Consider the following 22,642-nt stretch of genomic DNA (forward strand, 5'->3'; position numbering starts at 1 on the left):
CTACGCGGAGGCGGGCCTGTCAAATCTCGCGATATCTAGGGTGCGGCGTGGGGCGCTTTCCCAGTTTTTCAGACGGTGGTGCGAAGGTTGCAGCGCGCTTGGCGTGACCACCCCCGTGCACTTGCCGCCTACGTGGTACCTGTGTAGGAGCAGTCGTCGCCGTATATTAATTCCCCTTGAGTGGAAGCCGGGAACGGATAGGCACAGAGGTCCTGGAAATATGCAGAGAAGGGAGGGAAAGGCCGCTTCCGGCCGCCTGCTCCCGCGGTCTGTGGGGAACGCGAGGCGAGAGAGGCCGCGAAGAGCGGAGCGAACGGATGACCTCAGCGGCGCGGCACCTTGACCTCCTGCAGGGCAGGCCTCGGCAGTAAGAGTTCCACACTCCGTTTCGTGCGTGATTTCCCCAAACACTCCTCTCCCCTCCGGTTCCCTGCATCAGCGCCCAGCTGCCTCCAAGTGTCTCGGCCATCGTCTCCAGCCTTCCGCAGGTGTATACAAGCTGAATATCCCGAACACAGCTTGGTCTCTTACCTCCCTGTACCTTTCAGTCTCTGCGCGCCTTTTGCACCTACTACCACCAGTTTCCAGCATGGGTACCAGGATGTCTGTCTGGGGTGACATTTATTGCCTTTCTGGCTCCCAGCAGTTACTAAGTTCTGCCGACTGTACCCCTGCAGGAATTCTGACGTTCACCCAGGTGCCCTACTGCTTCCACCTAACCAAAGCTCCCGTTATCATCTCCCGAAAGGCGGGAATACAGTGCCTTTCCCATGGTGCCATTCCTCCAGCATGCCCCCCTATCAGCCCGTCTTGCATTCAGCTGCCATAGGTTTGGATCACCTTCTTTTATTTTTATTTTTAATTTTATTTTATTTACTGACTTGAGAGAAAGAAAAACATCGATTTGTTGTTCCACTCATCTATGCATTCATTGGTTGATTCTTGTATATGCCCTGACCAGGGATCGAACCCACAACCTTGGCGTTTGGTAGCACAGCTCTGATCCAGAATCTTTACCAGCTTCCTGTTGCCTGTACATTAAAGGCCAAATTTAGTTATTCATTCATTCATTTATTAATTCATCTTTCTGTTTTTTCTTTTTTGCTCAATCCTTCTACCTTCCAGCATGCCCCCAATTTATTAACGTGGATTTGAAACTCTAACTTTATTTCCTGCTGTTCCCCTTTCATTATTCCTTTGCCCCTAACACTGAAACTTCTGTGAACATTCAGTACTTAACCACTTTTTAACTTAGAGCTGACTTATGCATAATTGCGTGCGCCCCTCCCCCCCCACTAAACCATACAGGGACCTTTACCCAATTCATTCCCGCATCATGCCATATGTGACATTGTGCTTTGTATAAAGTAAGCACTCAGTGCATGTTTCTGGAATGAGTGATGGAACTACGAATGTTCCAAGCCATATTTTAGAACCATTAACCGAGCAGAAGTGTACAGGGTATTGTGGGTGGCAGATAGGGATAAGCTGGGTATTGGGGAAAGGGGAAAGCGCAGAGACCCAGGTTACGACAATGGAATAGTCACTGAGCAGATGATGGGAGAAAAGGATTAGATGGAATCATGGAGGACTCCACTCCCTTAATGGGGAGTGGGAATGGGGAATGGGAACCGAGAAGGGCTAGCCACAGGGTGAGCTGGTTTTAAAGCAAACATGAACCGAAAGCTCAAAATGATTTGTAGATTTTGAGTTGGTAGTGAACTATCTAAAAGAAGAAATTTAGGGGGTTGTTGGAAATACAGGACTGAAGCGGAAGAAAGAGAAGCTATGCCCAAATATGTAAATGTGTGAGTCATCCACCAAGAAACAACGGTTGAAATCATCAGTGTACATGATCTTTTCCACAGGAGAAAGTATTTATAGAGAAAAGCAGAAGGCCAAGGCCTACGCCTCAGGAAATGCCCAGATTTAGGAGGCAGGGATAGGAAATATATACTTGAAAAGAAGATTAGAATAAATATGATATGCGGGTAACAATGTAGCAGTTGAAAAAACGCAGGAAAGTGCTTCACTACGTGGTATCAGGAGACAGGATATTTGGGAAAAGGAGAGCTATTGAAGGCCAATTTGCTGATTTCCTCATGACTTTACGATGGCATTATTCCTAGGTAATCAGGACTTAAACAGAAATTAGTATATTTCTTTTCTTTAAATTCCTAAGTGGCACTTGGGAGCTCATAGGCTTCTGGGAGTTTCTGAGAAAAATTCTAGGTATTCCAGCCAATTTTCAGATGAAACTATTGTTGCCCATGTTTTCTCATATTATGGTGTTTTATCAGTTATATCTCATTTTCTGACATCATGAGGAAATAATCTGTTCCATGAAAAGGAATTTTCCAGATAACTGACACTTAGCCTTTAAATACCAAAACGTTTTCATGGGAACCACTTTTAATGGAAACGTGCATAAAATACAGTACTTACTTTTATGCAATAATCAGAGTATTTGTGCCATAATTCAATCTTTGCTTGGCAGCCAAAGGTCATTGTTATCATCAGTTATGACATTCTGGTAAATGTCCTTGGGCCTGTTGACACACATGGAAAAGATTAGCTGTTGTTAGTTGACTTTGCTGTCTGTTATTAGTGTTATATCTCAGTATTTTATCTTCTAGCCACTTTATAAATGAACCTGATTTTACCCATAATTCAAGCCTCCCTTTGACCCGGTGATCTGGAAGCAAAACCCCCCAGCAGAAGACCCTAAGGAATCCTGGCATCGAGAGAGCCCTGCATTCTGAGGCTGTGACTGAGCCAGGACAATGGCCATTCGAAAGGTGGTGAAACTGCAATGCAAAGGGGCATATCATTTAGTCAAGGGCACAGCTGGTAAGTGGCAGCAGGACTTTGCTCAGGTCTGTGCTACTTCAAAAACCCTTGCTCTTGCCCCAGTGAAACATTGTTTTCTCCTTTTCATTTCTGACTCCACAAATCTTCAGCCACGTTCAACAACTTCGGTGCTGCTGGCAGGCCCAGGCTCTTCGGCATGGCTGCTGTGGACCTGCAGGAGGCAGGAGCGCTGCCCTGCCTGCAGCCTCTGCGCCAGGAAGTGAGCGCCGCAAGGTACCTGCTGCCCTGATTTCATCCTCTGCAAAATGGGAGTAATAATCCTTGCTACTTCCCTGCTTCTCGAGGTTATTGTGAGAATTAATTATTGCAGAGGTAAAGTACATTAGAATCAAGTGGAAAAAGATGCTCTGTGAATGCTAATGATGATTAGCATTATTACACGTTACATAAATGTTTAGTCTCTCAGAAAATAGTTCAGGTGATATGAGACATTGGTTTAGGATCATGTCCGTACTCCTGTAGCTGTAATTATGTGCAGTTGTTTTGACCAGAGATTACAAGACTTTAATCCAGTTCTTTGCCTCGGTGTCATCCTCCCACACAATGAGTTCTTTGTGCAAGGGAGTCATTTTCAGGAGAGCTCGGAAAGCAAGCCAGTGCTGGTTGCAAGTTGCTTTGCTGCCTAAGTATTACTATTTACCATAGAAGCCAGTTGATAATAGGAGAAATCATGGAAGGAGGAAAGATGAGCAATCTTGGGGAAGAAAAAGTGGTGACTTGGGCCTAGTGGGTTGGAACCAAAGTCTTTTCCAATTCTGAAATTTGTGATTATGATAGGAAGGTCTTTTTCTCTCCTTTTTCCTACTGTTCATTACATAAATAAAGGCACAAACTCTATTTCCTAAGTAGAAGTGATTTCAACTTGCCTTGTAGAATATCTGCCTATTTCTGTTTCGTTTGACAGCGCTCATCTTAAAGATGAGTATCCTTCCTTCCCATTTTGTGGCTGCTTTGTGTGCTCCACTGGCTGGCTCTGGTAATCCACTTCAGTGCCTCGGTCCTCCCCAGCTCTTCATCAGACACGCATGTTACACTTAGACGGGACCTTGGAAATGCACAGAGAGGCCAAGGGACTTCTCCAGAATTTACCCTCAACCACCCCTTACCCCACCCATACGACCATCATCTTTCCTCCACGTCATTTTCCAGAATCTTTTTCATTGAAGTAATCGTCACAGTGTGAGTGTTCAAAGCATTTTCTAAGCACTTGAAAATGGCCGAGTGAGTCAGGATCCTTAATCTGAGGGTGAGCTTCTGACATTCTCCCAGTTGTAAGAGGGTAAGTCTTCTGGGTTTCAGTCCAGGGTTTTGGCAAGTTCATTGTCCTTGGTGACAGGGAGTCTGTTCCACATTTGTGTGAAGCCAGCCTTGCCTAATAATCTTTTGAAAGAAAAGTATAGAAAGCCCGATTTTTTAAAAGATTTTATTTCTTTATCCTTAGAAGGGAAGGGAAGGAGAAAGAGGGAGAGAAACATCAATGTGTGGTTGCCCCTCACGTGCCCCCCCACCAGGGATCCGGCCTGCAACCCAGGCATGTGTCCTGACTGGGAATCGAACCGGCGACCCTCTGGTTCCCAGCCTGCACTCAATCCACTGAGCCACACCAGCCAGGGCTAGAAAGCCCGATTTTAAAGCAGATGTTCAGGTGATGCAAGTATCTTCAGTGTGAGTATAGCATAGGGAATGGAAAGAGCAGCAGAAAGGAGTCAAGACACTTGACTTACTCACTGCAGGTTATGGTTGGAGGAAATCTTTCAGAGGATGTGGCTAACGGTTGACGCAAGAGCTGGACCTGAGTGATCTGGGACTCCTCACCCCTTCCCCTGTCCTTGGAAATGTGCTCTGACCTCTGTCCCCACTGTCCATTTTCAAGGGTGCAGCCATGAGAGAGTGAGGTATTGAGACCATCTGGACTGAACCCAATTAGTGCCTCTGTACAAACTTTAAAGATTCTGGTGGCTGGTGCAGAGATCTACTCAGCTTGCACTTGCCCAAGATGAGCCTCGAAAGTTAAGTTATCTTACTTATCGAAACCGCCCCCAGTGAGCCGTGCTCTGCCTCTCTCCTCACCTCTCCGTGCCCTGGCTGTGCAGGAGCCACTTCGCAAAGCAACGGTTATGCAAGTTGCCACCTCTCTGGGCTTTTGTTTTTTTCACTTAGTTTCCTATTTCACAGATAAAATGAAGGCTTCGGCACTAATTCCCTGGGTTCCCCAATCCCATACCTACAGTTGGACCTGTTTCTGCCGCCTTTCACCTTTTGTCTTTCCTTCTGGCTGCTGCGAGACTGTGCAGTCTGCTCTGCAGCTACACCTCCCTTCTCTGTTTTCACCTCTCCCCCCCTCCTGGCTTCTCCCACACCCACCATATAAGCGTGCTCAAGTTTCTCCAGTCTCCAAACAAAACCGACACCCTGCCCTCAACCCCCTGTCCTCCTCTGAATATCTAGGATCCCCTTTCTGCATGGAGCGGAGGTCTCTTACAAAGAGCACCCCGCACCCGCGGTAGTGCAGTGCCCCCTCCCCCCACCCCACCCCCCCACCCCCCCCACCGCCACTGCAGCCTTGCTTCTGCCCCAGACATGCCACTGAAACCACCCTGGCAACGTTCTCTAGGGCCGTTGACCCAGGGCCAAGTTCAGTGACTACTTGTCTGGCATCTTCGGTTTATTTAGTATCTGTGCAGCCTTTGACACTTACCTCCTTCGTCTCCTTCCTCCCTGAAACCTTCTTCTCGCTTTGTTTGCATGTTTTTCGGGGTGCTCCTCTGCCCTGGGACACTGTTTCCTCCCCTGCTTGTCCCCAGACGTCGGTGTCCCCTGGCCTTGTCTGTACTCTCCTTATGTTACCTGTGCAGACCCAATCTCTCGGTTGGCTTCCAGCTCCATGCTGATGACTCCAGCCATCCATGCTATCTGAGCTTTTGACTCATAAACACGCCTGCCGACTAGAAACTTCTCTCTGGATGTCCGACAGGCATCTCCAGCACACCTCTAAATGTGATGTGAGTTCATCTTCCTGAGCCTGTTCCTCCACCTCTATTTCCATTCTTGAAGAACGCTTCCTCCTCGTTCCCCACACCAGAAACCTGGCAGCGATCCTGGGCTCCTCCCACACACCCAGTCCCTCCCCAAGGCCTGGGGACTTGAGCTCCTGACCATTTCTTCTGTGTCCACTCCTCTCCTTTCGCCACTCTTAGTTCTGACTCTCACCTCTTCTCATACAGACCACGGTGATAGACTCAGCTGGTCCCTGTAGCCAGCTTTGCGCCCCTCCAGACCCTCCTCCATTCTGCTAGTAGAGCGCCCTTCTTCAGTTGCTAATGAAATGCACAGAGCAAGAAAATAGGTGATAATATCACCAGTTCTCCTGTACCTACCAGCCAGCTCAAAGTAGGTTCTTTCTAAACCACACACTCGATTGCATCTGCCCCTTGATCTGCCCACCTTTCAGTGGTTCCTAATTGCTTCTGGGATGCACTGTACACTCCTCAGTGTAGAATTACAGCCTGTTAAGATTTAGTTGTGCCCTACCTGTTCAGCCTTGTCTGCCACCCTCCCTGAGTAGATGCACAGCCACGTCCCAGGGTTCCACGTCCCGGAAGAGCTCACGCTGTGCTGCACACTTGCTCTTCCTTCTGTGTGCAGTGTGGTCCCCACACTGGCCCGCTTGGTAACTCTTGGTCTGTTGTGTCGTCTTCTGCTGGCCTTCCGTAATACCCCGCCTCCTCGTCCCCAGCTCCGATGAAAACTGAGTGTCTGTTCCTTTATGTCTTTAACATGTGTAGTCACATATGTGTCACAATGTGTTGTAATTTGTTTACATCCACCTAAATTCCGAGCTCCTTGAGAGTAAGGCTGTGTCTCTCACATCTTTGGCAATTAGCGTGGAGTCTGGCAACATAATGCATAGTTGGTGCGCAGTAAATGTTGATTGATCTGGCCCCTACCGTCCTCCCCAGTTTCATAGTTGACTAATCTTTTCCACTGAGCAAACACTCCACTGTGTTTTTACTCAGCTCCCCTCCTGTGTATAGCACCTGCGTCCCCCAGACACCCCCTTATCATGGCACCACTCGGTCGAATCTGTCTGTCTCCGTGTCCGTCTTTCCTGCTGGAGTGTCAGTGCCGGGAGGCCAGGGACCTCACGCGATGGCTCTGCCTCCCCGGCACCTGGTGCTGGGGCCGACGCGCCCAGGCGGGGAAAAGGCAGCCGTGAACGTGTGAAAGGAGGCGTTAGACTTGCCGATTGTCAGTCCTCCAACTGCAGGTTCCAAAAGCGGTGACATAATCTGGAGGTTTGCTCCCAGTGGGTGATCAGAGCAGTTGAAACACCGATTCAAACGGTTGGCAAAGACAAGGGTAAACATTTAAGACCGTGAGTCAGATGAAGGTGGACCCTCCAGAAGGACCGGGAACATGGGCAGTGAGTGGGTCCAAGTCGCCTCAGGCGCCCCCAGTGCACCCGACGGCGGCTCCCATATGTTCCCTCCGGGACACCTGTGCGGGGAGCTCTCGGAAGGGTGTTCGGCAGCCTCCCTGTGACTAAACTGGCTAGAAATGGGCTGGAAGCACGTCGCTTCTCTGCAGCAAAACCGCCTTTTCCCCATTAGCACTTGGTTTTAATTTGCTCATTTTCGTCAGCTAAACACAAAGCTTAGTCATTCATTTTGCACTTGATTTCTGCTCACATAAAATTCTAGAGAAAATCCTAATCTAAAGACTCTCTTAGAATTTGTGACCTTACTTATTTTCTTCACTTTACATGTATTTACCAATATCCAGAGTCTATCTAGGCTTCATGTTGGGAGAGTGGAGAGAATTAAAAAAAAAGTGGAACACAAATTTTAAGATCTATTTGAGTCGAATAGAAGATGGTTATGAAGTAGCATAGGCATGATATGAAATAGTACATGGCAAACTAATGGGGTGCAGGAAAAGGTAATTCCAATGGAAGTTTTGGGAGACTTCGGGTGAGGGGCAGAAGCCAGAGTAAAGTGACAGTCACCCGGAGAAATGTCCTGAAGGTGGTGAACCTCCAACAGACACGCTAGGCACACACGGCCGGAAGTAAGTCCTGTGAGTGATCTGGGCGTGGATGCGGAGGATGGAGACGGGCCGCTCTGCTGCTGAACGTCTTCAGAGACTCCGCGGCTGCTCCGTTCCCCTTAGGCCGACTCCCAGGGCTCTTTGCTCCTCTTCTCTCCCGAGTCCCCTCAGCGACCCCTGTGTAGGACCATTTCTGTCCATTTGGAATGAGGTGGTGCCAGCCCACTTGGGGAATGCACGTCTCTTTGAATTTCCCCGTATCCAGTTAGACACTGGGGAGGCCTGGCCCTGTTTTCCTCCTTGGCGGGTAAGCACCTGCTTTCTCCCGCGCCGGGGTTTGCTCCGCAGAGATCCGCAGGGAGCGTAGGTGGGAAGGGCGTCGGCTTTAGGTGCAGACTAACCTGAGTGACTTCAGCCAAGATAGGGGCTCATTTTTTCTTCTAAAATGGCATTATAAGGATGATTATTCTCTGCCTCCCCGATGATGATTATAAGGATCAACAAAAGTCAGTTCCCCCGCTGCTTCCTCACTGTGTTTCAGGGAACTGTCCCCTTCCTCCTGGGCCCATCGCCCTGGCCTGTTCCTCCGTGTGGCCTCCCAGATGCTCTGGGCTTTAGCACAGGGGCTCCCGTCAGTCTGCTCTCAGCCCCTTTTCGTTCCCCAGTTCTGCTGTGTTCCCAATGCCAAGTGTGCTGCACGCTCTGGAGTGACCACTAGTGTGTCTGATGGGAAGCCAAGCCCAGAAGTGGGTTGGGGGACAAAGCTTGTCTTGCTTAACGACGTATAATGGCTCAGTGTGGACCTTTATCTAATCCTCACTGCATCCTTCCTTCGAGAAGAGGCACCAGTATAGTCCGTGTTACCGCGGGGAACTGGGGCACAGGGAAGTTACATGATGTGCCTAGGGTTCACGAGTGGGGGAGCCCAGGTAGGAATCCAGACAGCCCGCTCCCTGCTGTGTTCTACTGTTTAACCCTGGGAAGCGGTTTTTGTGGTTACCGAGAACAGGAGGGAGGCAGTATTCCCCAGAGAGCCAGCCGAGTGGCAGGCGCTTATTTCTTCCCTGTCAAATTGGCACTGGGTGATAGGATCCTTTATTTCATCATTTCCCAGAATGTGTCCTCTGAAAAAGTACGTAAGGCTTCATTGCTATGGAATTCATTTAATTTAGGAAATAGAGTAAATTGTGTTCACTTACTGGCGTTTCTTAAGTCTACATTGAAATACTAGAGGTGCTTTAAAATAATAGTAAAGAAACCTATTTCATTTCGTTTAGCCCAGTACTGCCCGATCTGTGGAGTATCAAGCCCTTCCCTGCTGCGTACCACCTGTTGACATCCCGTGGAAACACAGCTTTGTGTCAACTTTCTGGAGTAAAGACAAAGAGCTGTTTTAGAAATTGCCTTTTAATTAAAAATGTACTGGCTTTAATGAAAGGAAGACACCGAATGTCCGGCCTGTTCTGCCATAGCCCTCTCTGGTCCCCCGTACACTGGGGGGGCGTTGGGTGGGGGGTGGTGGTTGTGTCGTGGTTGAAGAGGCTCCCGGGCTTCGGCTGGCCTGTGTCGGAAGGGCCCCACGGTGAAATTTCAGCTCGCAGGGCAGACTTGGTATCCAGTGTCTCCCTCTGTAAACACTGACCTCAGATTCGGTAGATAGAAACTTCCCAACTTATTTCCATACAATGACCCGGCTGGATCTAAAGGTAGAAAGTGATGTCGCCAGCTATCTATAGTCATTCCCTAATTAACACCTGGCCGAGGCATACCTGGCTCATGTGTTCTAAATTAGGACTATATCTCATTGTCATCCCTCAGCTGTGGGGAACCAAGCCAGGGGACAGGGCTGCCAGAACTTGGGATCACCCGAGGCCTTCGGCAGTAGAGGCAGAGGTGAGAGGCTGGATATGGCCCGGTGGGTGGGGGGACACTGGAGGAGGAAGTGGTGCGAGGCAGCCGGCCCACGGGAGGCCTGTGCTTGGGCAAGCAGCCTGGCGTCTGACTGGCTCCTGGGCCCCGCGGCACAGGCCCAGGAGGCCGGGTTGGCCCACCTTGCTGGTGGAACGCTCTAGTTCATTTTTTCTCCCCAGTTTGTCTTTCGTGGGCAAGAATCACTTCAGGCTCTTACATGCAGATTCCCATACCAGTCTCAGAAGGGCTGAATCAGTCTGTGTAATAAGTGCCCTGTGTGGCAGGACAGTCTGGGGGACACTGCTCTAGCTGTTCAGGGGTCTTACACAGCAGTAATGGGCTCAGTCCCTTCCTCCAGGTGCTTCTGTTTCCTGTCACTTTGGTTTTGGGGCCCAACTTGGGTTCTGTGAGGGTCTCATGCTGTCTCAGAAGGGACGAGGGTCTCGTCATCCTCATCCCCATCTCAGGGTTCTGCGGTCCTAGGCCCTGTAGCCAAGGCCAGGTCAGATCCAGATACTGACACCCAGCTAGAATAAGTACGTGTATGTTTTCCTCCTTTCTTGGATCAGCCTTCCCCTTCTTGTAGTAAGAAGTAATTTTGGAGAGGCTGTTTGGTGGGCTCTTGGTGCTGGTTTGGTGTCTTTTATGTTAAACCTCTTATCTGCTCTAATTAGTCAAGGATATTTATCAAGCACATACAAGGTGCAGAATAAGGAATGAAAAATAAATCAAACATGTCCCTACTTTCTCGGCATTGGATAACTAGTTCAGATTTGGGATAACAAAAAAGTTCTGGAGGTGGTTGGTGGTGATAGCAGTGCAGCACTGTGGATGTTCTTAATTNTTTGGTGGGCTCTTGGTGCTGGTTTGGTGTCTTTTATGTTAAACCTCTTATCTGCTCTAATTAGTCAAGGATATTTATCAAGCACATACAAGGTGCAGAACAAGGAATGAAAAATAAATCAAACATGTCCCTACTTTCTCGGCATTGGATAACTAGTTCAGATTTGGGATAACAAAAAAGTTCTGGAGGTGGTTGGTGGTGATCGCAGCGCAACACTGTGGACGTTCTTAATTCCATTACACTGCACTTAAAGATGAGTAAAATGGTAAATGTTGTGTTACGTATGTGTTTCCACAACGAGGGGAAAGCCCAGCTTGTTCTGGAGACAGTGCACCCAGAAACCCACTGAGGAGGACATTTGTAAAGTGTTAAACCAGCAAAGGTAAAGAAGCATGTGCATTTAAAGGGAAGTTGTACACCTGTACAACTTCTGTGCCGTAGGGACAGAATTGGCCGTTTGGAGAATTATGCAGATGAGAGAGATGCATGTGCAAAGAGAACCATGGATCATGTGTAATACAAGGCAAGTTTCCAAGGGGAAGGGCCTGCCGAAGGGGCAGCTCTCACACTGCGAACCAGCCCGGGTGTGGGGGTGTTTGCTGGAGGAATGGGGATGAGGTATCGCAAAGAAAATGGTGACAGGGGCAGCAGTCTCCCTGGGTGGGTGGCGCTGGGGGGCGGGCCTCTTGCTCTGAGTGAGTAGACAGGTCTGGTCTTGATTCAGAGTGATTTTGTGCTGACTGCCCTGGTATATAACTCTGTAGTTATGGAAGGAAAGTCCTAGAGACCCCTGAGGAGCGAGCTGTTGGAAGTGGTTAGACATGGCCAGAAAAGGTGGGCCAGCCGCCAGGTAACTCATCTTCTCCATCCGGCACAGGAGCTGGGAAAGAGCCGGAGGGGCGCCGTGGGGCAGCACAGGCAAGGGCTTTGTGGGACAGCCGGCCAGCAGCCTGCCGGGCAGCTGATGGGAGACAGGTGGTGTTCAGGAAAGCTGTTACCTGCCGTGAGGACCCCAGATTTGCGGCGGTGGGGAACCTCACTTAGGACAACTGGTGGATGAGCTGAACTTTATTGGAGGCAAGGACGCTGGGAACCAGAGCCACTGTGACCTCCCAGATGGGGCTGAGGAAGAGAACGGGAGTGGGCTGTGTGTCCGGTCGGCGAACCGTGCCAGCGAGCCATCGGGGGCCAGTCTGGCACGTAGTGGACCTTCAGGAAATATTTGCTACATTGAAATGGACTGGAAACCCAGTTGTTTCTATTTTGTGTGATTTGCTTTTTGTTAGTTTGTTTTTGTTTTGCTCTTAGTTTTCTGGCGAAGAGTTATTTCCTTTTTTAAGAAGAATATATCTGATTCAGGGAAATAACCCAAAAGGGGGTTGGTTGATCACGTCTAGAGCAGGATGGCCTCCCAGGGTGCTAATGACCCCTCTTTGACCCTCACAGGGTCCCTTTCCTCCCCAGCTCAGTCCATCTATGCCTTCCTCAGCCCGACCTCTGGTCCTTCGACAGGCCCTTCCTGGGTCGGATACTGCCTTGCCAATGGCTCCCAGGTCTCCCTTCCAAGCTCTGTGCCCGCCATAGCCAACCGCCTGCTGGACATCTCCTCTCGTCTGTTCCTCAGGTTCCTGCATCTCAGCGTGTCCAAAATCGGCCTCCTCTCCTCTCCTCTCTGAGGTGCTGCTGTCCCCCTCCCTCTGGGATTCCGTACATCCGGAAGAAGCATCACTGTCTGTTCAGCATCGCCAGTTGGAAACCTCAGTGCCGCGTGTGACTCCACCGCCTTTTTAACTCGTCCTCAGGCTTGATGAGTGTGCCTCAGATGTGGCTGTGGAGCCCCCCTCACCCGCTGGCCCGCCCCATCCTAGCTACTCCAGAAATGCAAACAGGCGCCCATCGGGGCAGGGGATGCGTGCAACTCTCTAGTCCTGTCAGAAGGAGCTGGCAGGCCTTAGAGTCCGCCTCTCCTTCCCTGCGCCCAGTGGAGGCACTGCTCCTCCTTACCCCCACAAATCCCTGGGGTTTCCGAGTTCTTGTCTCATCTGGAGCCCAAAGTCTCAACGTCCAGCCAGTGAGCCAGGGGGTGTGCGTTTTTGTTCCGACCGGTCCCCAGATTCTGGGGTTCTGGGGCTCATTTAGTTTTCTCTGGGTGCTGGGAGGCTTCCCGCAGTGATTCCCAACCCGGGCCGCCCATTGGAGTCCCCCGCAGGGGATTCCACAACATCAGAACAATACGACGATGTCATACTCAAGCACATCATATGACATTTTTAGGTAAATTGTTCAAATTAAAACTACAAATGGGTACATCCATATTATTGCCCTGCCAACCACATTCAAGCAGGTGTCGTTTCACACGGACCCTGTATTTTGTTTTTTGTCCTGTATTCCTTCTGCTATTCCAACAAACCAAACTTTCAATTTTCCATACTTCCAGGCCTTGTCCATACATGCTGCTAGTTGTTATATAATTATACTCACAGCACAGCTGTCATATGGATTGTTTGCTCTGCGTCATCATACATTGTATATTTTCTTGTATCATGATATAACTTTATATCCTAGTCCATGTGGAATCCCTCACCAAGACCTGCTGAGTCTGCCTCCCAGCTTGAATCTCTAATCTGTAATCCACTTCCCGCCATCCTTCCCCTTATCCTTTGGGCTGCCGCTAAAACCTCTTAACTGGTCTGCATACTTTTGCCTCCTTATCTCTTTTTCTAGGAGCCACAAGGATCTTAAAAAAATGTAAGCCAGATCGTAGTATTCCCCAACCTGCTTGTCAGTACATTGGGATAAATCCCAAATCCCCAACCGGCCTCAGGGTCCTGTAGTGTCTCCCACCTCATCCCCTGCCTGGCTAGGCTCGCAGCATTCTAGCCACAGGAGCCCTCTCCCCGTTCCCCGTTCCTCGCAACTGCCCAGTTCCCGGCTCCCTAGGCTTTTGCAGTGTCCTCTGCCTGGGACCTTTTCCTCCACATGATGTCTGGCTAATGCCTCTCTGTTCTTCAGGCCTCTTAGATGTCTCTTCAAAGAGGCCATTACTCACTCCTGCCTCAGCCTAAATTAGGACTCTTATGCACACAGATCACAGTTTGTGTATGTGTGTGGTTCTTTGATTAGTACATTACACCCAATTTCATAGTTCCATGATAGAAAAAAAGCGGTTTCTTTTGCTGAGCACTTTATCCCTAGTGCCCAGCACAATACCAGCCATATACACGGTAGGTGAGCAGTGTTTGTTGAAAGAATAAGTGTTTTACTATATAGTCTAGTAGCTACATAATACCTGATAGTTATTCCTTTAATTAATGGCTTTAATAAGACATTTGTTTCACATGCACTGGAAAGAACTGAACTCTTATGGTCAAAAGAACAAAATGTTCAAAGTGTTGGATCAGCAGCATTAGAAATATGAACACATTAATAATAACATTGTATGTGGACATGGTGAGCCTCATTTTGCTGTTGAAAGAAAAATATATAGATTATAGGTTGTGAAATCAATGTAGCAGGTTGTGAGCAGCACAGCTTTTAAAAATAGAACAGAATGAAAAATGTTGGAATGTTTTGTAGGTGAGAGGATAAGAATTATTTTGTCAAACTTTCACTTTATATATGTAACTTTGTTTCCATTTTATTTCGGTAAAGTTGAGGTATGTGCTGGGTTGCGGTGGAAAATATATTTCCTCCTGTGGGTTGCAGTTAAAAAAAATGGGAACAAATGGAGAGGCACAGATTTCAGTGGCTTGCTTTGGGTTAGGAAAGCAGTTTCCTGTCCCAGTGGTCACCTGATGAGTCCACTGTTCAGGGTTTCACTTGCCACACCTTCCTGACGTGGCCTGTGACGAGGTTGCTCGGAGGGTTCGGTAGACAGGAGACTTCAAGGGCTACTTTCTTTTTTAATAAACTTTTTGTTTCGGACGAATTTTAATTTATGGAAAAGTTGCAAAGATAATGCGGAGTTCTCATACACCCCTCACGTGGTCGACATCTTCTGGAACCACGCGGTACACGTGAGGAACCCACTGGCTCCTGCGTCCCTAAGACACGCGCCGTCCTTTTGGTTTTTTGAGCGCTGCCTTACTTTCTGGTGTTAGGACATGCTCTCGGCTCCTTTTGTATTCCCCCTGTCCCGGACTAAGATCAGTCGATTCTCTAGACCCTAGCCGTTGAGAGCAAGAGGTGGCGATGTGGAAGTCACCCTGTCTGACACAGAGGGCGCACAGCGCTTTCTCTGCCCAGGATGCCTGGGAGGGCTAGTGGGCAGCACAGGCGAAGGGCAATGTGTGGAGCTGACTCCGTGCCCTTTGTTTCCCAGGTTTACACAGCGCTGTGGCCAGTGCCCACAGTTATCTGATCTGCCCGTTGGGGTTCAGAATGTCCTTCAGAATGATTGGCTCTGCCTGGATTCTGGAAGCCTCCGCTGCCCACAGAGAACAACAGGAATCCCAAGTCCCTGAGCTGGTGCTGGTCAAGGTCCGGCTGCCCAGATTTTGGGGGGCATCTCTGCCCCCCTCACTCGGAACTCTGGATCCATCCAGACGGCAGTGTTTACTTTTCCAAGGCTGCTATTCCAAGACATTGGGCTTCCACCCCACCTCCCCCCTCTCACGCGTGTTCAGTAGGTGGCCCTGCCCCCTCTAGAAAAAGTAGCTTCCCAGGCAAGTCCCCTCAGCCTCCTTCCCCTGCCCCAGTGTGCCCTCTCCTCTCTCCAAGGCCCACTCTGCCCTCTCCTGAGGCCCCGCCCTTCCTCCCCACATCCTCAGTGTTGCCCTCCCTCACTGGCTTCTCCTGTTCAGCCTTAAAGGATACTCGAGTCTTGGCGCAGACTCTTCGTGGCTTTGCCTGAACCCCCAGCCTGCAAGGACTCTCTCTCCCCACCTCTCTCACTTTAGGCCTCTTGAAAGAAGACACTTCACCATCATCTCCCTTGGCAACTGGGGCCACGGAGACCACGTCGATGCGAAATTTTCCATAAAAAAGGGGTGACTGTGGCTTCGATGGAGGGGAAGGCACTGATGGGGAAATGAAGTGCCCCTCTTTAGGGACGATTCCAAGCTGATGAAATAGTGCCGGTAAAGGCTAACTCTGAAGCTTAGTCAGGCTCTGGGTGTCTGGGCAGGCTCCTGGGCCTGCGGCTGGGGTTCAAGCGGAGGGACAGAGGCCACTCCTCACAAGGGACAGGAGGGACACCCATTTCCAACCTTGTCCGATAGACCCTCTCCTCTCCTCGCCGCACTGCGAAAGCCTTTACCCAGAGTGACAGCCACTGTACAATGGAGCATTTCACTGCACGGGGGCCCACGCCTCCAGTATCGCCCTGCTTTCCGCTGACTGTGCGAAGCAGCCCAGTGATTCACCAGCCCCACCTGCCTGGCACCAGCGCATCTTCCCGAGGTAACGCGGGTGTGCCCTTTCCAACCGTGGAGCAAAGGAAACGCCTGTTCAGAGTCTGGACGCTCCTCGGTCCCATGCACTGCGAATCTGCCCTCTGATACCCCTATGCCAGCTGAGCTGGTTCCTGCCATTCATTCCCCATTGTCACTGCCAGGAACTCTCCCTGGTCTTTGGAATTCAGCTTGCGACAGACAGGTGTCCTCCAGGGGCAAGTGCTTACTCTTCTCCGGCTCTAGACTTGAGCTTCCAGGCCCTGGCCAATCTTGTGTGTTTGTGGCCTGGCCTATTCACTAATTCATTCCTCCAGAATAGCATGTGCAAAGGTCCTGAGACTGAAGGTGGGCTAGAGTGCAGAACGCAAGGGGGAGATTGGGAGGGGGAAAAATGGCTGGAGAGGACAGTGGCAACACGGTGGGGCAGGGCCTTGCATACATGTTCAGTGTATTGGTCTTCACCCCAAGGACAGTGGGAAGGAAGGCACTGAAGGGTTTTCAGAACTAGAATGACATGATCAGATTTGTAAATGTGAAAATTACTGACCAGGCGTTGGTGCCTGCCCCACAAAACTTGAGCAGTCAGCTGGTAAAGTTGTGGTCCCTGGAGAGATGAGGCTGAGGTGGGCGGGCCCTGTGCCCTGAGCTTGTTCCTTGACTTCTTGCTGTCCTGAGATGCCCGGCTCCTGTGGGCGGTGTGCTCTCAGCAGGAGGCCATCCTGTGGAAGGCCCCGCGGGGCAGGAAGGTTAGGCTGGCCCCAGTGCCAGCTGTTCTCAGGTGAGACCCGCCACATGGACGAGATCAGGAGACTGCTCTGCTGTAGTGCCACCTTCGTCATCGCGGGTTCCCTTGCTCTAGGAACAAGGTCAGGCTTGATCAAACCTCCTTGAAGGCCATTAATTACCCTCCAGATGAGAGCCCTCACCCCTTCTTCTCTCAGGGAAAACCCCAGTACACCTGCTGTGGGTTGGGATCCACCCTGCCACGTGGGCTACCGCCGGTCCCCTGAGCCACCCAGCCTGGCCAGGGACAGGAAGATGAGGGGACTTCGAAGGGCACAGCCCAGCCCATCTCGATTCTGAAGAACCTAGCTCTTATTTGAATGTGTGACCTTGGGCAATTGCCTCCCGGTCCTGGGGCCTGTCTGTGCCCTCACCTGCAAACCAAGGGGAGCCCCAAAGCCCCCTCCAGCTGAGAGTGAGACTCAGGCACGGCAGGCAGGGCGGGCAGGCAGGCAGGACGCTCACCGGGCAGCACTGTGCAGAGCCAACAGTGGGCATGCGGCGGGGGCGCGCCGTCACCGGATCCTAAAGCGAAGGGGTCTGCCTGGGTGGCCGTTGGCCGCCGCTCACTGGCAGCCCCCGCCCCTGGGCTGGGCCCACGGCCTGGGGGCCACGAGGTTACGTAAGGAGTGGGGCGGGGCGGGCACCGCCCCAACGCGCGGCGGCCCTGCCCCCGGTGGCCCAGCCCCCCCACCTGCCTGCCCGCGCGGCAGCAGCGGCGGTGGCGGCGGCGGCAGCACAGCCCGCGGAATGGAGCAGCGCCGGGACTGAGCCGGGCGCGCAGGGGCCGCCGCATGTGCTTCACGGGGAGCAGCTGCCGAGCGGGCGGACAGCGAGTGCGAGAGGCCGCCTCGGAGCAGCCGCGGGAGAGCGCCCGAGATGGGGTGAGTGAGCCCCCGCGCCATAGGGCTGCGGGCCGCCCCCCGCGTCGTCTCACAGCCCCTGAGCCCGGAGCTAGTGCGCCGTCGACCCCGCGCCCGCCACCCCAGCCCGAGGCCCTTCTTTGCAAGACGCCTGGCCACCGCGCGGGGGACAGGCGCCTGGCTGGCTTCGCAGCTTCGGCCATGCGGGGGTCCCCTTGCTCCCGGGCGCGGTCAACTCCAGGGCCTGTGTCTGTGAGTGTTGGGAGCAGTTTGTCCTCCTCCACGATTGGGTTTATTACAAACAAAATGGAAACCCAAGTTTTCTGGGAAGGAAATGAGAATGACCCCCCCAGCACCGGGAGGGCGGACTTTGAGATGGCTAGGATGATGGCTGTCTGAGCAGCTAGGGGAGGCTTCAGTCTTTGAAATAAGGGAGGAGATGCTCGGAGCGAACTTGAAATACTCCGTCGTCCGTGTGACTAATGCTTCAGAGCAAGCAGGCAGTTTAAAAAGCAGGGTTGATTTCTCCTGGTTGTTCTCAGAGGGGCAGGCGCTGTGAGTCAGGGAGCCACTGTGCTAACAACAGTTACCTCCTAACATTTGTTCCGCGGAGGGGAGTGCACTTCGAGGATAGGTCGTCAGTATGCAGGGAGCAGTTAGCATGCCCGCTTCGCAGATGAGGAAAAGGAGGCCTGACGCGGTGGGGGGACTCCCCCGGGTTGTGGGGCAGCTGGTGAGCATTTGTAGAGGGACACTGTGTATGGGCAGAGGGAAGCCACAGCCTGACAGTGGGGGGTGGGTTTGCAAGTGAACTAGCGTTTCTGAACCTCTGTCCTCTGCTGCTGAGCTTAGTGTCCTTGCAGCCCTCGTCATGACTCAAAGACCTGTGCTCTGTGGGTCTGGGGGTCTTGCTTTCCTGTGTGGGATAGGTGAGCAGTGGAAAGGAGCAAGGTTGTCTTGGGGGCAGGATCCAGCTCCCATGGGTTGGTGGCTTTGTTGTGTCTTGCTCTAGAAAAGTTTCTGGAGTCATTTTTCCTTGTGAACTTTACCTGTGGGGTCTGCAAAGTGCTTGAAAGACTCAGAGACGGGCCAAGAGGAGTTTTGAGGAAGGGAAGTATGAAGGCTCTGGACCAACATGAACCAGGACAAGGGGACAGAGAGGGGCCAGGGATGTGCTTAAGACCCTCGTGCAGATTGAAGAGGTTTCACATGTACAGAAACTGGGAGATTTTAGCAGAGGCACCCTGGCTGGGAAGCAGACGTACCGTAGCATTTCCGGTGACCCCTTGGTGGACCAGGACAGGGCTGGTCTTTGGGCAGTGGGAGCCTTTGTGGCTCTCAGAGTTCATACTTAAAAAATGTATGCGAAGAAGGAGTTGGCAAATTTAGATCTCAAGATGGAAGATAAAGGGATCTGGTAATTTTAACTTCCTGCCCACCCCCCCCATCTCCCCCCACCAGCCAACACAAAACTAAGCCAATACACTTGTGTGATCAAAACAAATATTGAAACTCTGACTGGCTGAGATCAAATAGTTCTGTGGGAATGAAAATGTTTACTCATAAAAGCTTAAAGAAAATGTCAGAAAATAGTGTTTGTTTGTGGAGAAGCAGGGAGGAGTAGCTTGGGGATTTTGTTTAAACGTGGAATATGTCTTTCATGTAATTTTAACATCATCCATAAATATCTGTTACTCACTTCTTATAGGCAATGGCTGGTGTGTAACTCCTACCTACTTCTGCCATTTTTAATATACCCACTTCTTCTCTAATTGATGGGAATGCACAAGCCATGGCTGTAAAATGAGATGGAGCGAGGGCTGGATAAGCCGTTTAGACAGAGGCGGGTGGAGGGAGCCATTTTAACTGAAAATAGAACCAAAGTCAGCCTTTCGGAGAGTTGAGTGGGTTGGAGGAGGAACAGCCAGGAAGGGGCAGCCAGTAGGTTACCTCTTTGTGGTCCAACAGCCTTGTCATGGCTGTGCTTGCAGCCACGAGCAGGATTTGAGGAAAAAATCTGAGTTTACCTGTGCCCGCGTGAGGTGCTTTCCCTCCTTCAGCTGTCCCTGGGTCCTGCTGCTCTTCTGCGAGGTGTTTTACGTCAGGCGCAGTATCCCCAGAAGTTGGCGTGCTCACTCCCCAAGGCAGCTTTCTCATACCTTCTTCCCTCCTCAGACCCCCTTCTTCTCCCCCCCCACACACACCTGGCCTCCTTTTTCAGTGACAAAAGAAGAGCTGAGACCAAGGACAGCTCACCTCCCGCCACACCTGCAGTGCCCGAGAGCCTGCCCTGCTGTTTGCCTTCCCACCTGCTTTGCCGAATGGATGGCCAGTCCCTCCTCTCATGCAGCCAGAGCCCCACGCCTCCCAGGAGACCGTCCGTCCCATCCCCTCTCACCTCCCCAGGAAACATCTCCCCATTTTTCCCCCGCCTTCTCTCCGGGATCTCTCCCGTCAGTATACCACGTGCTTTGGTTCGCCGTGGTCCAGTAGGGCTCTCAGTGCTGCTGGCAATGCTCTGGGTCTGCACGGTCCCGTATGGCTGCCGCGCGTGGCTGCTGGGTACGGGAGGTGCGGCTGGAGTGGCGGGGGGCCTGAATTTTTCATCTCATTCACATTTAAACAACCATGTGCTGGTGGCTGCCATATGGGGTGCACTGTGGCTTCTCGTATCTAACACCCCTCTCCTGCTCCTGTCCCACCTCCTTGCTCCTTCACCTGGAAGCACCTCTAAAGGTGTGTCCAAACCCACTCACACCCTGCAGTCTGGCTTCTGCTCCCACCTCCCCACTGGAACTGCCAGGGTCACTGAGGAGCTGCAGGTTGCCAGGCTCTGCCCTTGTCTCTCTCTACCTCACCAGTGGCCATATCTCCTTCCTGAAACACCGCTTCTCCTAGTTTCTTGCCACCCAATGGTTTCTTTTGCTCCTTTGCCTGAGCTCAGAATGGTGGGGTTGCTGGTCCTAGTCCCCTTCCACTGTCCTTTCTCTCTTTCTAGGTCATGTCACCCGCCCCCAGCCATGGCTTTATCTGTCAACTACTTGCCGATGAGTCCCATGCTCCCTTTGGGCTCCTGACTCTTGACCATGCACAGAGCTCTCCAAATTCCTTTCAGTTCTCTCCCCACATCTATCTTTCCCCTTGCAGTCAGCAGCCCCACCACCCATCCTCTTGGTAAGAGTTATCCCGGATTCTTGTCTCCCGTATCCCCTCCCCTGCCCTGTTCAGGCTGTCACTGGGGCCCAGGATCCACCTCCAGGGTACACCGAAGCGCATTCCCCTCCCTCCATAATCAGAGCTCCCGCTCTGTTCTTGGCCACTGCTGCCTCCTTCCTGGGCTGACTTCCTAAGAGGCCCTCCAGCGTCCCCTCGGGGGCGTCTCCAGTCTATTTTCCACACGGAGCCCCCAGTGACTAGCTTTTAAAACCACAGATCACATCACTCTTTTCCTTATACACCCATCCATCATCAAGGGGCTGGCCTGTGCCCCATCTCCACCTTTGCCAGCCAGTCTGCTTGACCCTCACCACAGCCCTCTGTTCACACGGACTCCTTGGCTTTTCCCACCCACCCCACCTTGTGATCTTTGAACTTGCCCTTCCTCCTGCCTGGGTGCCCTGGCCCTGGCTCTGCAGATACCTTCTTGCGTTCCTTCAGATTTCAACATCGGGGTCGAAATTCCGGATCTCGGGCAGACTCTCCAGTCGCTGCCACACGCTCTCTGGCTCAGTCTTCCCCGCCCACCCTGGTTCCTCGCTGACACAGGCGCCCCTTCGTCTCCAGTCGGGGCTTGTTTGCTTATTTGCACTCTCTTCCCTGGTAGCACCCGGCAAGGATAAGTCTTACCTTTTTTACCAGTGCGTCCCAGTACCCAGCCCAGTGTCTGTCACCTCAGAGGCCCCCAATAAATATTTTTTGATTGAGGTAATGCTTGCGTATGCTGGGCAGCCTTCCTTGGATGCTGGCCTGGGAGTCGTGATAATTTTTGGATCACCTTTTATATAGCTTGCTTAATCGAGAGTTGCAAGGGCCAGGAGAGAAAGAAATCACATTTGGGTACAGTTTTCTTTTAATGCTAAAGCAAGCCATTTGGGTTTTATTGTGGCGGGGTTGGTTTTCAGGCCGTGGGCCGTCATCCAAGTATTGGGGTTGTAAATTGTCTTTACCTGCCTGCGAAAGGCTAGCAGAAAAGCCAGCTTGTCTGCTGCTGTGGCTTTTAGCTGATTTTGTCAGTGTTTACAAACAAGATCTGCTGTATTTCTGTCTCGCTTCAGCTTACACTCGTTTATTTTCTTCAGCCAAGATTACATTGCAATGTACGAAGGCCACAATCTTGGTCATCTGACACCTTGGGCCTCCTTTCAGTAATCAATACTGATGAACTTTCTTTTGATGTTCACTCCCTCTCCGCTAACTTTCCACTCCTCCCGAATCACACCGAACTCTGCGTGCAGTTCCTACGAATCATGGCCTTTCGTCTGGGGTTTGTGTTGACCGAAACAGACTCGGTTTCCCGGGTGTGTGGAGGGGGCTTGTCTTCTCCTGGTCCCGTTTTGGCTTTTTAAGACCCCACTTTCTAAGGTCCACTTAACCTCTTCATCTGTAGCAGTTAGAGACTCTGCTGCAGACCCAGGGTGAGCAGGCCTGCCCGTCAGCTCCTGCCCTGGAGGGGTTCACAGTCTGTGAGGGGAGACAAGCCCCACACATGAACGCCCGCCAGCTCTGTTTATGAGTCTCAACAGAATATTATGATCCACAGCACGTCCGAGGTGGGGCCTGGCTCTGTGGGGTCAGGGCACTGTGAGGAGGCGCTAGGCAGGCCGCTAGCAGTGGGCGTGACTCCCATTCTTGAGACAGCCATCTCCCTATGTCAGAGTCGGAAAAGTGCGTAGTGCTGGGAGTGGGGCGGACACCTGAGAGGTGTGTATGGA

At 51.6% G+C, this 22,642-nt stretch overlaps 1 protein-coding gene and 2 long non-coding RNA genes across 4 annotated transcripts in view; 2 read left to right on the plus strand and 1 right to left on the minus strand.

The window, feature by feature from the left end:
• Window positions 1-20: 20 nt before the first annotated feature.
• LOC118991916 (uncharacterized) lies at window positions 21-3,708 on the plus strand. Its single transcript, XR_005067499.1, has 3 exons — window positions 21-829; window positions 2,637-2,850; window positions 2,961-3,708. It is a non-coding gene; the product is annotated as an uncharacterized LOC118991916 (long non-coding RNA).
• Window positions 134-5,685, minus strand: LOC118991917 (uncharacterized). The gene is made up of 3 exons (XR_005067500.1): window positions 5,570-5,685; window positions 2,446-2,549; window positions 134-212 (listed from the first exon to the last, which is right to left on the minus strand). It is a non-coding gene; the product is annotated as an uncharacterized LOC118991917 (long non-coding RNA).
• The window catches only part of HOMER2 (homer scaffold protein 2), a 69,194-nt gene continuing 51,412 nt past the window's right edge, over window positions 4,861-22,642 (plus strand). The window contains exon 1 of one of the 2 annotated variants that reach the window (XM_037053525.1): window positions 4,861-4,880. Coding sequence is in view for 1 of the 2 variants with exons in the window: in XM_037053522.1 (XP_036909417.1) it covers window positions 17,728-17,732 (5 nt within the window). In the remaining variant the exon portion in view is untranslated. Of the gene's footprint in view, window positions 4,881-17,541; window positions 17,733-22,642 lie in introns of those variants that run through there. The other variant, XM_037053522.1, reaches the window with a different exon arrangement.

This window comes from Sturnira hondurensis, unplaced genomic scaffold (assembly GCF_014824575.4).
Source record: "Sturnira hondurensis isolate 20B ecotype Veracruz unplaced genomic scaffold, ASM1482457v3 Scaffold0007865, whole genome shotgun sequence".
In the NCBI taxonomy this organism is placed as follows: Eukaryota; Metazoa; Chordata; class Mammalia; order Chiroptera; family Phyllostomidae; genus Sturnira; species Sturnira hondurensis.